Raw genomic sequence first — 17,626 nt, 5'->3', positions numbered from 1 at the left:
CCAATTGCTTCCACTTAACCCTTTTCCAATCCCCCCCTTCCCATCCTTGTTCCCCCCCCCCCCCTTCCCTCCTTTCATGTTGCTTTCTCCCTTTGTTATGTCAGCACTGCAGCAATTTTCAAAGATAGATATTTAGCTGTAAGTCCGTTGGTGGCCACACAACCTGGGTATCCAGTCAGCTATCAATGCTCTAAACCGCAGTTAACCAGGCAATTCTAATTTTGGGAAGTAAAACCTCAAAAAATACCACCATACCTCACTGGAACTGCCCAAACACTTCCCGAACTTGGAAGCTAAGCAGTGACGGGCCAGAATAGTATTCTTGTGGGGGACCCCTGAAGAACATCTGGTGTGGTATTAATATAGAGGTATCCCTAAGATAATTGCACTGGACACGCCTACTGCATGAGCAATATAAGCTGTGAAAATACCAAAAATTACCGTTGCTGGGGTAATCTATATCCCTACGGGTGATTCGAACCTGTAGGTGATTTAAACCATTCATTTTCGCCCATAATCACATTGTCCACATGTCAATGATGATAAGGACGTAGTGCGCAGAATGGAGAGTAAGGTGTGAGAAGTGAAAAGTGCCATCACACTACATTTTATGTACTAGATGTTTCATAACATTGGTACCCTTTTCTGAATCTCTCCTTCTCCTATTCTTTGGTGACTCCATATTAAAAGATCGAAATAAATGTTAAGTTTTAAATCAATTTCACATTTACAAATACAAGAGTGCGCCCACAAAGCTCTTTTTCTGTCTCACGTTTGCCCCCTCTTGAGCAAACGAAAACCCACCCTCAGTTGTTATACTGAAATCGTGGGCGCACCACCAATCTATGACTATTAGAATTTACGTAATATAGTCTTCATGTTGGTCACCTTAATTAATAAATAACCAATCAATCCACGTCAGTGCGGCTCAAAACCCTACCCCAAATGCCTAAAGCTGCCTAGTGGTGGTGCCAGTCCTGCTTACTCACAGTCTTAATGTGCCCATAGGGCGGTTTCACACATTCCGGCTCCTGCCGGACGGCGAAATCCCGCACGGCCAGGGAGCCGCTCCGCACACATTAGTTGTGAATGGACGCTATTGTGTCCACTCACAGGGGACGGCCACGGCCCGGCCGCACGGTTGCAGCCGGATCCCGCCTCTGGCCATCCCCTCCATGATAATCTACTGTGTGCGGCACGGCTCCCTGGCCGTGCGGGATTTCACCGTCCGGCAGGAGCCGGAGTGTGTGAAACCAGCCATACACTAGTAAGATTTATCTGCAGATCTGGCTGGTTGGAACAAAAACATGGTTATGGATGAGTGACAGTTTGTCAGTTTTCCAGCATTTCCAAGCAAATGCTCAACTGTCATTTGCTCTCATCCATAACCTTGTTTTTGTTCCAACCAGACAGATCTGCAGATAAATCTGCGTGTGTATGGACACCTTTACTCTGTACTAAGCCTCAGAGAGAGATAAAGTATCAGTTCTTAACTGTCATGGTACAGGCTGGGTTAATAAAAATGACAGTTGGAGCTGGTTGGTTGGCACTTTTTCTCTGTCCATTTTAACTCTCACATACAGTCTGGTGGCTGGGGAGCAGGGGGTGGTGCGATTGCATTGCATAGATATGTACGTTAGGTGCGGATAGTTGCATAGGATGTTGTGGGCATGACATGCGAATAGTGGCGGCTGCCTCATAGTCCAAATTTTAAATAGGGCAGCCGCACCAACTGCCAGTCTGTCATAGACGGCGATGGTTGGCAGCATTTGGGGTGGCTCCGCTATTTGAAATTTACATTGTGCTTCAGCAGTTCAGCCCCACCCATGGATCCACCAAAGCATGCCACTCATAAATAACTAGTCAAACAAAAATGTCTCAGTGCCATACCGCTGTATGTCTTTAGCCAGACTAGGGCCATCAGGATAACCTTCCTACCATTCATAAGCATAATACCAGGAGAAGTCCTAATGTCCCTGAGTTCTAATACTAATTCCAGCCCTTGGTCTACTAACAGTCCATCCACCAGCTTAACCTTGTCTTCAAACCCCCAATCCTGTGCCTGTCACCCATGCCCAATAATCTACTTCCTGCTGACCTGAAGCGTTTCATAAATGCCCACCGGACAGCTGTGAGAAGAGGACACAGCAGGGAGGACGGCACAGATGAAGATGTTTCAATACAATATGTTTATTTTTATTTTTCAGGTAGAATCCGTTGACAGAAAGAGTTTTGGGAAAGTTCCTGCATGCTCAATACACCGAAAATGTTGGCTGGATGAGGGCTCCTGTATTGTTATCTGTGGGGTCCTATAAAATTGAAAAGAAAGAAAAATGATTGGCTGTTTAACAAGTCATCTCCCTCTGCTAACACTAGAGGTCTCTGCAGTCTGGTAATGAAATGGTTAACAGTGAGGTAGGTTATGCTACAGAAATATGTCAGCTTAACCTTTGCACATATAATCATAGGCGTGCGCACGTGGGTTCCAAATAATGTGTAATGGGCATCACAGTGTGTGGCATAATGTGTAATGGGCATCACTGGGTGTGGCATAATGTGTAATGGACATCACAGTGTAAAGCATAATGGGTATCATGGTCTGAGGCGTAACGTGTAAGGGCCATCATGGTGTTAGAAGAATTGTGTAATGGGCATCACGGTGTGAGGCATAATTTGTAAAGGGCATCACAGTGTGAGATGCAATTTGTAATGGGCATCACAGTGTGAGGCATAATGTGTAATGGGCATCATGGTGTGAGGCATAATGTGTAAAGGGCATCACAGTGTGAGACGCAATGTGTAATGGGCATCATAGTGTGAGGCATAATGTGTAATGGGCATGACGGTGTTTGGTATAATATGTAATGGGCATTACGGTGTGGCATAACATGTAAGGGGCATTATGGCATGTGGTATACTATGTATTGGGTGTGTGACATGCAATAGGCATTACGGTGTAAATTTTTGGCGCACGCCTTCGGTGCGCACTGTTCCTAATGTCCATATTTTAGAAAAATTATGCATAATGTGTAATGGGCATTATAGTATGTGGCATTATGTGTGATGGGCATTTTGTGTGAATGGCATTATGGTGTGTGGCATTATGTGTAATGGGCATTATATTGTGAGGCATTATGTGGAATGGGCATAATGTGCGATGGGCACTATGGTGTGTGTGGCATTATTATTGTAATGGGCATTTCTGTGCATGGCATTATGTATAAAGAGCATTACGGTGTGTGGCATTATGTGGAATGGGCTTTACAATGTAAATTTTTGCAGCGCGCCTTCGGTGTGCACTGTCCCTGTTTCTGGTGTGTGGGGGGAGGGGAATGATTCATTCTGAAGTGCATATATATAAATAAGTCACCTTCTATTTAGTTTGCATTGATGCCCAATAAGTGTTGATGGATACGCCTAGTAGGCTGTGATGGACACAACCAGTTGGCTGTGATGGACACGCCCAGTAGGATGTGATAGACACGCCTAGTAGGCAGTGATAGACATGCCCAGTAGGCGGTCATAGACACGCCCCTCCAATGGTGCACCCCCTAATAAAAGTATATTATTACTGCTCTCATGCAGAACATGCTTTTAAGCAAAACTGCTCTTCCCATTCAGTCATTTGGTAAATAAATGCCGCAAAATGTGTAGAATGCAACAGAGAGTCAGGTTTGCTTTTTATTTTTTTAAAGACATTTTATAATATACTGTTAGACTGGTTAATATACCAAAATTATTAATCAGGTTTACTTTCTATTAAACTCCCCCCCCCCCCCACCCGAATCGCGATACTTCCGGCCCCAGGAGGGACGCGGGAACGTCCCAATAAAACAGGACGTTCCCGCGATAAGCGGGACAGATGGGAGGTATGCATCATTCAAAGTTTTTCGAAGGGAAAGTGACACCTAGTGGCTCGATGTCTCATGACGATTGCTTGAATGAGTTACACTGGATCACACTTATTTTACCCAGGAAACATATCTCTCTCTACCTTATCACTCTCCCAGGCTTAAAACTTCTGCCTAAAAAGACTTTACTGAAACAGGCGTCTTAGGAAAGACTTCTTCGCCGGTGACATTCGGCTGACAAATGATTTTCGACCTACACGCTTTGTTGATGGTTTCTTAACGGGGGTCACATTTTTAGGAGTTTGCAGACCTCTCTCCAATTCAACATGGTCATTGCAGAAATATTTGACATTGTTTTCAGACAGGTATATCAGCATGCTTTCTGACAGGTCCATACATTGGGCATGGACCCAGTGTCCTGCTTCACTGGAGCAGTAGATCATGGCTGGTTTGTTTAGCTCTGTGGAATAATAAGGTACCCAAGTGTTCACATCCAGATCGCAGCTAACGCAACATGTGATCCAGTATCCAGTTTCTGACTCGTCCTCTTCGTCATCTTCATTATAAGTGTCCTCATCAAAAAAGTTCCCATCTTCGTTGAACGTGAGCTCTTCTGAGTCTTCAAGAGGCACGGAGTCCTCTTCAAGGGAACCTTGGCTGCATGACTGAATCAGGCTCTCCTCTTCTCCAAGATTTAGTATATAAAAAAAGAAGCCGCTCTCTGAATTATGGTTCTTATTGTCCCCTGGGATTCCAATGAGTATGGCACCATGACCCATATCTGCTCCAAACCATGTCTTGCTGTGCTTAATTTCCCCGGTCCAGTCAGGAGTCTCCAGGTTTTGGATGTCAATGTTGTCGTTACTTATGGAAACTTTATTACAGAGCATCCTCTTCTGACTGTCAGACTCATATCCACCAACAATCATGAACTCATCTGGGCAAGTATGAGTTACAATTGCACTCGAGAAAGATAAGTTGCTTTCTAGAACTGTGCAAGTTATGGCTGGACTTCCAAGTGGGAGTTCCACTTTAATCTTGTAGATATTTGGGGGCCTAAAGTTATTTTCAATTGAGTGGCCACCCATCACATAGACGGTATCATTTCTGGATATTGACACATGAAAGGAAAGCCCATCCTGGATCTCCTTGATGGAGTACATGCTAGAGCAGCCAAACTGAAGATCAATAAGATAGATGTATGGTTGACTATCAATGACGCTATTCCATTTTTCTGTAGTCCTTTGGTTCAGTGGCAAATAGCAACGGCCACCAAATAACACCACAGCAGTTTTTCCCCTGCTGTGAACCATGTTCATTGAATGACCATATCTTGCTTCTGGAATGTCCCCCACCAGATCTTTTTCTATGCAGCAGAGTATCCTCTTGTTGGCCGAAGATGCCATGGACATGATGTATAGCTTCTGAGATATCTCATTGTTTGGAGTCTTCCCTCCATGGATGAGGTACTGGTTGACTTCACCTCCCATGGTATCTGAGATGCCGGTGACAGCTGGGTATCTCAGTGGTGGTAGGTAGCAAGAATCGTTGGTAAATGTGGTGGGACGAAGCTTCATCTCATTGTTTTTCAAATCCACAAGGAACACGCCTGTGGGGCATGAGCGCTTTGGCCAGCCTTTCTGCCCAAAGAAAATGACATGGCGGCCAAACCGAAACAGTGAAAATCCTGGCTGGATGAGAGATGTATTACTCAAAGCTTCAATTGTCTGAAGGGTCATCGTACCTGCGGATAACAGAATCGGGAGTGTCAGTACACATCATCATAATCATCATCCTTCCCAACACTATAACCAGCATCATTGTCACCATCATCATATTTGTTATCACTATCGCTCTTGCCAATCTCCAGTGTATGGGTAACCATATATGCAGATATTGTCTACCAATCTAGTGTTTTTTGATGATACCATATAGCCCCATAATAAACAATAAAAAGGATTACTCGCTTTGCTTGTTATGCTTCCGGCCAGATGCCTCGCTCCACTACAGCTGTGCACACTTTACCATTCTTAATCCCAGTCCAAGTGAATGGTAATGGGTTGGAAGCCCTATTATTGGGTAATGGGTTTAAAGCTCCAGTAATGGGTAATGGGTTGAAAGCCCTAGTAAAAGATTAGAAACAGTAGTAATAGGTAATAGGTTGGAAGCACTAGTAATTGGTATGAGGTTGGGACTCCTAGTAATGGCTTCGAATCAATAGTAATGGGTAATAGGTTGGAACTCCTAGTAATGGGTTGGAAGCCACAGTAATGGGTAATAGGTTGGGACTCCTAGTTATGGGTTGGAAGCAAAAGTAATGGGTAATAGGTTGGGACTCCTAGTTATGGGTTGGAAGCCCTAGTAATGGGTAATAGGTTGGGACTCCTAGTAATGGGTTGGAAGCCACAGTAATGGGTAATAGGTTGGGACTCCTAGTTATGGATTGGAAAACCTAGTAATGGGTAATAGGTTGGGATTCCTAGTTATGGATTGGAAGCCCTAGTAATGGGTAATAGGTTGGGACTCCTAGTTATGGGTTGGAAGCCCTAGTAATGGGTAATTGGTTGGGACTCCTAGTAATGGGTTGGAAGCAAAAGTAATGGGTAATAGGTTGGGACCCCTAGTAATGGGTTGGAAGCCACAGTAATAGGTAATAGGTTGGGACTCCTAGTAATGGGTCGGAAGCCACAGTAATGGGTAACAGGTTGGGACTCCTAGTAATGGGTTGGAAGCAATAGTAATGGGTAATAAGTTGGGATCCCTAGTAATGGGTTGGAAGCCACAGTAATGGGTAATAGGTTGGGACTCCTAGTTATGGGTTGGATTGGAAGCCCTAGTAATTGGTAATTGGTTGGGACTCCTAGTAATGGTTTGGAAGCCACCACAGTAATGGGTAATGGGTTGAGGCTCCTAGTAATGGGTCAGAAACCACAGTAATGGGTAATAGGCTGGGACTCCTAGTAATGAGTTGGAAGCCACTGTAATGGGTAATGGGTCGGAAGCCACAGTAATGGGTAATGAGTTGGGGCTCCTAGTAATGGGTTGGAAGCCACAGTAATGGGTAATAGGTTGGAACTCCTAGTAATAGGTTGGAAGCCCTATTATTGGGTAATGGGTTGGAAGCCCCAGTAAGGGGTTATAGGTTGGGACTCCTAGTAATGTGTTGGAAGCCGTATTATTTGGTAATGGGTTGGAAGCCCTAGTAATGGATATGAAGCCCTACTACTGTCTCTACGCAAGGTAACAATCACTTGAATAGGGCACCTACAGGGGGCTGTTTTAGGACATGCATGCTGGCCAGGTGCATTTGATCTGATTAAGGGGCCTTTTACAATCTCTGTGCCCACTCCAGGATAAGTTGTACTGGTGGCTATGCTGAAGACTCTGGCACGATGGCGCCATATATCTGGCAATTTTTTTCCAAAATACGACACTAGCTCCATATTTCCAGGAACAGGCAGAGGATGTCCAGAAGGTAAGTACAGTGGGTGCAGGGAGGGCAATGTTGGGCCATGTGCTCCACACATTCCGCACAGGCCCTGTCTCCTGTGCCGACACAAATCTACCGTATAATACATAATGATAATAATGTCGGGAACTTGCCTAGACTGTAATGAATCATCCATCGATATTACACAGAATCTCTGATGATGACATTCTCCGAATCCCCATTGTGTGGCCATGCCCAGGAATTATTTTATCCGTACGGAACATGTAATTTTCTTGTCTGTCCTTATATCACCTCTTTCCCAGTCTATCCATCTCCATAACAGATGCTAAATAATAAATGCCTACAATCTCTGTACAAATTCCCGCGCAGACACACTGTACATTTATGCACTGTTGCATTGCCCCAGGTAAACTAATCTCTGGACAAACATGAGTTTTTTTAAAAGTCAGAATATTACAGACTGACGGGAAGAAAATCCACAGATTTCAGAACATTTTGTGCTGCTGGCGTCCTTAAGCTTCTGATGGTTTCCTCCAAAGTCATTACTTCTTCCAGAGAGAGAATTGCTCTGCGCTCCTGTCTGTCTGTTCTACAGATCAGTCATGTAGCGCTGTGTGTAGGATCCAGGCAGGGACAGAATGGCAACTAAAAGTGGCCATGAAAAATGTGGCTTCAGGTAGGGGTGTGGATCATTTGGGTTGACCAAGTCAAATTAAGGTTGACATACATTGAGTTGACACAGACAAAAGGTCAACATGCCTAAGGTCGACAGGGTCAAAACTTGGACACAAGCATTAGGTCAACATGGGGAAGGTCGAAATGGGTTTTTCGCATGTTTTGACCCAAATGTTGACATAGTTGACATGGACACTGTATCGGTGCACCATGTCTCCTTGCTGCGCTCGTCACATTATCATATTTCCCCCCACACCCTAGTGGATGGTAGAGCATGAAATACCGCCTATTGGCACATGTCGCTATCAGTGGCGTAGCTACGTTTTGGGCGCCCCCCCGCCGTTAGGGGGGGGGGGCTCCCATACCCACCCCCCGCCGCCGCCCCATCAAGCACCCCCCCTGGTCGCCCCGTCGCCTATGCTAACCCCCTCCCCCACAGTCTTACCTATCGCGCTGGTCCCGGTGGCTCCGTTCTTCTGCTGAGGACCACCACAAAATGGCCGCCCCCATACAGTAGACAGTTTCAGAGAACTGTTTGCTATATGGGGGCGGCCATTTTGTTGTGATCCTCATCAGAAGAACGGAGCCGCCGGGACCAGCAAGATACGTAAGTCTGCGGGGGATTGGGGGGGTAACTATAGCACCGCAGCCCCCGGCGCCCCCACATGCACAGCGCCCCCCCGCGGTGGCGGGGGCTGCGGTGCTTTAGTTACGCCCCTGGTCGCTATAAAAAAACGTGAACAACCCATGTCAACGTTTTTGACTGTGGACCTTCCCAATATCGACCTAATGCTTGTGTTGACCTTTTGACTTTGTTGACCTTAGGCATGTCGACCTTTTGTCTGTGTCGACCTAAAGCCTGTTGACCTTCAGTGGTCGACTCAATGTATGTTGACCTTAATGGAGTCGACCTAGTGACCGTCACCCATATCGGGGGCACCAAATCAAATGTAGGCGGAACCAACACAAAATAGGCGGGATTAATACATCACTACACTTGTTTGTGGCCCCCAGTTCTTAAAGCTGCTGTGACAAACCGCAAAAATCCACATATCCCATAATACCAGGCTTGCCTACCCTCCCGGAATTGCCGGGAGGCTCCCAAAAATTGGGTCCACCTCCCGGCATCCCGGGAAGGTGGGCAATCCTCCCGCATTGGCCAGGAAGCCCCCCCACTACCCCCTTCCATGCTGCACAAAATGCAGTTTTCGCAGGTCCATCGGCGAGGGGCGGGACTAAAATGACGCAAATGTCATAATTATAGCCCCTCCCTCAATTCGCGGATCCGCGAATTGCGTTGTTTGATCGCCACCCAGTGGAGCCTAGAAACACCCCAGGAATTGTTACATCCCCAGATAACATCCATTCCTGTCCCTTCTCTGGACAGGTGCATCGGCCTAGCAGGAATCACCCCTGTGAGTGATTTGGCCAATTCCCCCTGTTCAATTCAGCACATCTGTCGGTCAGGCATCATCAAGACTGTGGGTGTTATCGACACTCATCAGGGAAGCGGGAGAGATGCGGAAGAGCCGGGTGCAGGAGTGTGACTGCTCTGGGGTAAGGGGTGCTGGCATGGCCCCAGTCTCTCCCAAAATCCTAGGCATGCGCAACAGAGTCTACTAGCACAGTGCTAGTGTCTACTATTGCTGACAACAACTGTGCTGCCGGCTACAAAAGAAGGGGCTCAGGCAGAGGCTGCTCATGGATCCTCTGCCTTTCTGCCAAGGGGGTGAGACCAATATTACAATAAACCTGGAATGAATGCCGCAGGATAATGTTATGGGGCAGTACATGGATCCCAGTCAGTAAGCTGGAGCCGGCAGCACTGTGCACAGTGGCCGAACTTGTGGATTGGGGGCCTAAGTGCAAAAATCAGGTCCCCCTCCCGGCCCCTCGGGAAGGTAGGCAAGTCTTCCGCTTGCCCCTGCATCCCCCTTCACCGAATTTGTGGGTCCACGGAGAGGGTGCGGGGCTAAAATGTTGCAAATAGTGTAATTTTGCATCATTAAGCCCTGTCACCTCATCTTGAACCGCAAATCACAGCGTTGTGAGGCATGGGGGTGAGGCTTGGTGACGTCAGCCTCGTCAGCACCCCCCCTCCCCCAACGTTTCCTCTTCTGGCTTCTCCCGGAGAGGCAACAATAAAAGTTGGCAAGTGTGGGCAGAGGGAGACAGGGAAAAACAGTGGGTGAGAGGTAGAGGTTGACATGGGCAGCAGTGGGCCCTGGCATACCACCCAATTGTCCCTTTTTTTGTTACGGGCCGGCAGTATCCCGCGGTGGGGGGAGAAGTGGGGAGTGCCCCCTGCCTGGCCCTGGGCAGAGCAGCGATGAATAGACGTTGTGCGCTAATGCACACAGCGTCTATTCCTGGAGACAGGGGGTCTGGGGGCATGGCCAGCAGCTCACAGAGCTGAGTCCGTGTCCGTGACCCTTTTTGGGTGTGCATGGGATGCATTTAGCGCACTGTGTGAGGCCAAACCTAGTGACATAAATACATAAATTTGCGCCTTCTTATTGAGTTAAACCTTGTTATTTGTGGCCCGATGCAAAGAGATCTGCTTCAATGTGTGGTAGAGATGGCCATTGATGCAATCATCATCGATGGTTGCCATTGATAGTGCAAAAGGATTTAACTATCGATGGCCATTCTTTTTATTTAACTGACAAGCCTGTGGCCCAATCAAAACCTAGAGGCGGGTGCTTTACGGGTGTCGGGGGAGGAGTTTTGCTCCCTGTCCCTGCCACTTGATTAAGAAAAACATTTCAGTTATGCTTTGCCATTGATGGAGGGAAACCGTCTGGTTCTCACCATCGATGGCAAAATTATTAAACATCGGTCATAAAGCATCGATGGTTTTAAATCATCAATGGTAAATGGCCATGCCTTATGTGTGGCTATGCGCCGCCAGAGCAATAACCCAATCGCATCTCTGCACACCTGCACACACACTGAGGGGAGCACACACAGGGTTAAGGCTGAGCTTTGCTTAGTAACGGTTGCTAAGACAATGCAAAGCGGCTGCTCTGCGCGCAGTGCCTCTCGGGAAATGTAGTTCCTTTTACCGCCCCAGTCCAACATTCCATTAAAGAAAGGACTATATTTCCCAGCAGTTTCCTTGCTGTGTGCTCTTCTGCTGTGCCCGGGAGAGGAGGAAGTTCAGGTACAGATTGTCTGTGTTCATTGTGCATCCCTATGAAGAGTACAGGCAGCTCGTGGCCGCCTATATCATGCTGGGACTTGTAGTGCTGCAGAGGCTGCTAGAGCACAGGATACCTAGCTGTGATATAATAGTGCATATCTGCTGCAGGGTCCTGTGTAACCAAGATTACTCCATGTCCATGCATAGTCTACTCCAGGGGCACAGTATGGTGAGGTTGTGCTTAATGCGGGGTCTATGTACTAAGCCTTGGAGAGTGTTAAAGTGGAGAGAGATAATGGGGGAAATTTACTAAAGAAAATTTGTAAAAAAATAGGTGTATTTGTATCCAGAAATACACTTATTTTTGACATTTACTATCCCGAAAATACGGCAATTCGTATTCGTATTGATGTGCTATCAATACGAATACGAATTGCCGTATTTTTGGAATTGTAAATGTCAAAAATAAGTGTATTTCTGGATACAAATACACCTATTTTTTACAAATTTTCTTTAGTAAATTTCCCCCAATGTATCAGCCAATCAGTTAACAGGCTGTGATTGAAAAATGTCAGGAGCTGGTTGGCTTGTACTTTCTCACCTTTATCTCTCCAACGCTTAGTAGATAGACCTCATTGCAACCCGGCACATACTGCATCACAGGATTGCAATAGGACACACTAGACTAGTGTTATACATTGCACCATGTGATCAGAATTTGGTGTAGCCCGTTAGTTCACAGAGATACCTGCGTGCATGGTGCAGTGCATGGGCTGGGTCACACATATACATTATATACAGTCCCAAACAGGCAACCTCATTTATAGGGTCTAAAGCACCAGGCTCATGTCATACAGAGACCCCGACTGCCTCCAGCCACCGTGTTATACAGAGACCCCGAACTGCCTCCAGCAACCGTGTTATACAGAGACCCCGAACTGCCTCCAGCCACCGTGTTATACAGAGACCCCGACTGCCTCCAGCCACCGTGTTATACAGAGACCGACTGCCTCCAGCCCCCATGTTATACAGAAACCCTGACTGCCTCCAGACATCGTGTCATACCGAGACCCCGACTGCTGCCAGCCAAGTGTTATACAGGGACCCCGACTGGCGCCAGCCACCTGGTTACACAGAGACCCCGACTGCCGCCAGCCACCATGTTATACAGAGACCCCGACTGCCGCCAGCCACCGTGTTATACAGAGACCCCGACTGCCGCCAGCCACCGTGTTATACAGAGACCCCGACTGCCGCCAGCCACCGTGTTATACAGAGACCCCGACTGCCTGCAGCCACCGTGTTATACAGAGACCCCGACTGCCTCCAGCCCCCATGTTATACAGAAACCCCGACTGCCTCCAGCCATCGTGTCATACCGAGACCCCGACTGCTGCCAGCCAAGTGTTATACAGAGACCCCGACTGCCTCCAGCCACCGTGTTATACAGAGACTCCGACTGCCTCCAGCCACCGTGTTATACAGAGACCCCGACTGCCTCCAGCCCCCTGGTTACACAGAGACCCACTGCCTCCAGCCACCGTGTTATACAGAGACTCCCACTGCCTCCAGCCCCCATGTTATACAGAGACCCCGACTGCCTCCAGCCACCTGGTTACACAGAGACCCACTGCCTCCAGCCACCGTGTTATACAGAGACTCCGACTGCCTCCAGCCACCGTGTTATACAGAGACCCCGACTGCCTCCAGCCCCCATGTTATACAGAGACCCCGACTGCCTCCAGCCACCTGGTTACACAGAGACCCACTGCCTCCAGCCACCGTGTTATACAGAGACCCCGTCTGCCTCCAGCCCCCATGTTATACAGAAACCCCGACTGCCTCCAGCCATTGTGTCATACCGAGACCCCGACTGCTGCCAGCCAAGTGTTATACAGGGACCCCGACTGGCGCCAGCCACCTGGTTACACAGAGACCCCGACTGCTGCCAGCCACCATGTTATACAGAGACCCCAACTGCCGCCAGCCACCGTGTTATACAGAGACCCCGACTGCCGCCAGCCACCGTGTTATACAGAGACCCCCGACTGCCACCAGACACCGTGTTAAAGAGAGACCCTGACTGCCGCCAGACACCGTGTTATACAGAGACCCCGACTCCCGCCAGCCACCGTGTTATACAAAGACCCCGACTCCCGCCAGCCACCGTGTTATACAGAGACCCCGACTGCCGCCAGCCACCGTGTTATACAGAGACCCCGACTGCCTCCAGCCACCCTGTCATACAGAGACCTGGACTGCCGCCAGCCACCGTGTTATACAGGGACCCCGACTGCTGCCAGCCACCGTGTTATACAGGATCCTGACTGTCACCAGCCACATGTTATACAGAGACCCCGACTGGTGCCACGTACTGTGTTATACAGAGACCCGACTGCCGCCAGCCACCCTGTCATACAGAGACCTGGACTGCCGCCAGCCACCGTGTTATACAGGGACCCCGACTGCCGCAAGCCACCGTGTTATAAAGGGACCCTGACTGTCACCAGCCACATTTTATACAGAGACCCCGACTGGTGCCACACACTGTGTTATACAGAGACCCCGACTGCCGCCAGCCACCGTGTTATACAGAGACCCCGACTGCCGTCAGCCACCGTGTTATACAGAGACCCCGACTGCCGCCAGCCACCGTGTTATACAGAGACCCCGACTGCCGCCAGCCACCTGGTTATACAAAGACCCCGACTGCCTCCAGCCACCCTGTCATACAGAGACCTGGACTGCCGCCAGCCACCGTGTTATACAGGGACCCCGACTGCTGCCAGCCACCGTGTTATACAGGATCCTGACTGTCACCAGCCACATGTTATACAGAGACCCCGACTGGTGCCACGTACTGTGTTATACAGAGACCCCGACTGCCGCCAGCCACCGTGTTATACAGAGACCCCGACTGCCTCCAGCCACCTTGTCATACAGAGACCTGGACTGCCGCCAGCCACCGTGTTATACAGGGACCCTGACTGCCGCAAGCCACCGTGTTATAAAGGGACCCTGACTGTCACCAGCCACATTTTATACAGAGACCCCGACTGGTGCCACATACTGTGTTATACAGAGACCCCGACTGCCGCCAGCCACCGTGTTATACAGAGACCCCGACTGCCGTCAGCCACCGTGTTATACAGAGACCCCGACTGCCGCCAGCCACCGTGTTATACAGAGACCCCGACTGCCGCCAGCCACCTGGTTATACAAAGACCCCGACTGCCTCCAGCCACCCTGTCATACAGAGACCTGGACTGCCGCCAGCCACCGTGTTATACAGAGACCCCGACTGCCTCCAGCCCCCATGTTATACAGAGACCCCGACTGCCTCCAGCCACCGTGTTATACAGAGACCCCGACTGCCTCCAGCCACCTTGTCATACAGAGACCTGGACTGCCGCCAGCCACCGTGTTATACAGGGACCCTGACTGCCGCAAGCCACCGTGTTATAAAGGGACCCTGACTGTCACCAGCCACATTTTATACAGAGACCCCGACTGGTGCCACATACTGTGTTATACAGAGACCCCGACTGCCGCCAGCCACCGTGTTATACAGAGACCCCGACTGCCTCCAGCCACCTTGTCATACAGAGACCTGGACTGCCGCCAGCCACCGTGTTATACAGGGACCCTGACTGCCGCAAGCCACCGTGTTATAAAGGGACCCTGACTGTCACCAGCCACATTTTATACAGAGACCCCGACTGGTGCCACATACTGTGTTATACAGAGACCCCGACTGCCGCCAGCCACCGTGTTATACAGAGACCCCGACTGCCGTCAGCCACCGTGTTATACAGAGACCCCGACTGCCGCCAGCCACCGTGTTATACAGAGACCCCGACTGCCGCCAGCCACCTGGTTATACAAAGACCCCGACTGCCTCCAGCCACCCTGTCATACAGAGACCTGGACTGCCGCCAGCCACCGTGTTATACAGGGACCCCGACTGCTGCCAGCCACCGTGTTATACAGGATCCTGACTGTCACCAGCCACATGTTATACAGAGACCCCGACTGGTGCCACGTACTGTGTTATACAGAGACCCCGACTGGCGCCACGCACTGTGTTATACAGAGACCCCAACTGCTGCCAGCCACCTGGTTATACAGAGACCCCAACTGCCGCCAGCCACCTGGTTATACAGAGACCCGGACTGCTCCCAGCCACTGTGTTATACAGAGACCCGGACTTCTCCCAGCGACTGTGTTATACAGAGACCCTGACTGCCGCCAGCCACTGTGTTATACATAAACCCTGACTGCCGCCAGCCACATGGTTATACAGAGACCCCGACTGCCTCCAGCCACTGTGTCATACAGAGACCCGGACTGCCACCAGCCACCTGGTTATACAGAAACCCTGACTGCCGCCAGCCATCTGGTTATACAGAAACCCTGACTGCCGCCAGCCACCATGTTATACAGAGACCCCGACTGCCGTCAGCCACCTGGTTATACAGAGACTCTGACTGCCGCCAGCCACCGTGTGATACAGAGACCCCGACCCTGGTTATACACAGACTTCACACTCCAACTCACCAGAGCTCTGCACCTCGCCGGCCGTTCTGCTGCAGAACTACAGAATTCCCCCCAGAATACATACTGTAGGTGCATAAATCGCTTAGTGCTGATTGCCATTATACTCTCCTGCAAATGTAACATCTCTTTCCCCATGTACTCAAATTATCACACGAATGTTTCAACCAGCGCTGACCTTGTTAAAAACGTTACAGGTGATCGTTAAATCTGTAAAATAGCTATTTACCGAACCGACTAGAGGCGCATTATACCGGCTAATTTGATGTATTTCTTGCTAATGACATGTTTGCGCCATCTCTGCTCGTGGCCTGGAATAGCCGCGCATTAAGCAGACCGTAAACAGCAGAGCGAATGCTTTGTGTGAAATGTTAAGTGATGAATAATTTATCAGCCCAATTTACTAGTGAAATAAATGCTACGTTGTAATGAAAATACAGCAGAGAGGTCAGGCGGATCCTACACCTGGTAGGTAAGTGTCTCTTTTCTGAGCTCTCTGCTGCTAAAGACTCATAGCGTTGGTGCTTTAGGTCCTAGGGTAATGCGGTCCCTTTCATCTATACTGGGAATGTGGCAGGGAATTTCTGGGAAGTGACCTAACCATATCTATGCAAATATATGCAACTAAGATCTCTGAAATTTCTATTCTCATTTATACCCCGTTCTCACTGCAGGTACATTCCCGGGTCTTGCATGTCGACCCGGAAATTTGCCATTTAACACAGGTTATTTTGCAGTGTGAACGGGTCGTATACCCGGATCTCATACACGGGTAAAACCCTTCTTTTTACCTGTGTTGGAGATCCGGGTATGCAGACACGGGTTGACCCGTTCTCACTGCATAAAAACCTGTGTTAAAATGACAAAAATCAAATTACCAGGTAGAACTTCTTCACTCAAGAATTTGCCTTGCAGTAAGAACGGGGGTAAAGCCGTGTATTTCTCACTGGCAGTGAGAACACGGTATTATTGGATTGAACGGCCAATATATCGATGTGTGTATACCCCGATATGTCCTTGAATGACCTCGTTCATAGACATTTTGTAGGGACAGTCGGTGACTAACATCACAAAAGGGGCGGGCACATTTATATGCCCGGACCATTTCTGACGTCAGGGCGGATGATTGGTAAGTGTGTATTAGATAGGTCTGGCTGAATAATAGCAGGTCCCTCAGTGATCCATTAATACCCCTTTCAGACATAACTGCAAATTACTGGGTGAAGCAGTTCTACCCGGCAATTTGTGTAGTGTGAAAGGGTCATCTCGGGTCACTGACCCTGCTTTTTACCCGGGATTTGTGACCTGGGATTTGTGACCCTTTCACACTACACAAATTACACGTGTTTTCAGCAAATTGCCAGGTTGACCGGTTTTAATACCGGTAATTTGCTGCTATGTGTGACTCTAGGTCGACAGTCATAAAGTCGACCACTATTGGTCAAAAGGTTGGCATGGAAAAGGTCAACATGAGTTTTTTAAATTTTTTTTACATTTTGAGCCGACATGTGCCGACAGGCGGTATTCATGCTCTACCATCCATTACGGCGTGGAGGGAGAATCTTATAGTGTGCCAAGTGCATCGAGGCACCGTGCCCGAAGCATGGCAAGCGTAGTGAGCCATGCGAGGGAACGCGGTACACTTAGACGGTGTCCATACCGACCTGTGTCAACATAGACACACGAGAAACTCATATTGACCTTTTGAAGGTCGACCTTTTTGACTGTCGACCTATACATTGTAGATCTAACATACCATAACCATATTAGTCACCTTTCTGGCTATCATCGCTGGGAGTACCTCTGGTGGTCTCGCCTGCAGGGGATCAGCTACATACACCTGATGGCTGCCGGTGGCTTCCTACATTTCAGTGCCTAGGATTCTAGTATGAATACCATAGATAAAGCAGATGGGACTTACCTGGCTGGTCGGGGCTCCTGCCTGTATTGTGT

At 48.9% G+C, this 17,626-nt stretch overlaps 2 protein-coding genes and 1 pseudogene across 2 annotated transcripts in view; 2 read left to right on the top strand and 1 right to left on the bottom strand.

Annotated features, from left to right (window-relative positions):
• Positions 1-241: 241 nt before the first annotated feature.
• LOC146046553 (5S ribosomal RNA) lies at positions 242-361 on the top strand (annotated as a pseudogene).
• Positions 362-4,036: 3,675 nt separating this feature from the next.
• On the bottom strand, positions 4,037-5,590 carry RAG2 (recombination activating 2). The gene has a single exon (XM_083165170.1). The coding sequence runs from the start codon at positions 5,588-5,590 to the stop codon at positions 4,037-4,039; it is 1,554 nt and encodes a 517-aa protein (XP_083021296.1).
• Positions 5,591-10,930: 5,340 nt separating this feature from the next.
• Positions 10,931-17,626, top strand: part of IFTAP (intraflagellar transport associated protein) — a 35,221-nt gene continuing 28,525 nt past the window's right edge. Inside the window, exon 1 of the mRNA XM_083163851.1 lies at positions 10,931-11,140. The gene's annotated coding sequence lies outside the window, so the exon portion shown is untranslated. The remainder of the gene's footprint in view (positions 11,141-17,626) is intronic.

Source organism: Crinia signifera, chromosome 11 (assembly GCF_055691185.1).
Source record: "Crinia signifera chromosome 11, ASM5569118v1, whole genome shotgun sequence".
NCBI classification, from domain to species: Eukaryota; Metazoa; Chordata; class Amphibia; order Anura; family Myobatrachidae; genus Crinia; species Crinia signifera.
Note: the sequence above shows the minus strand (reverse complement) of the source record. Positions and strands in the feature narration are given on the sequence as shown.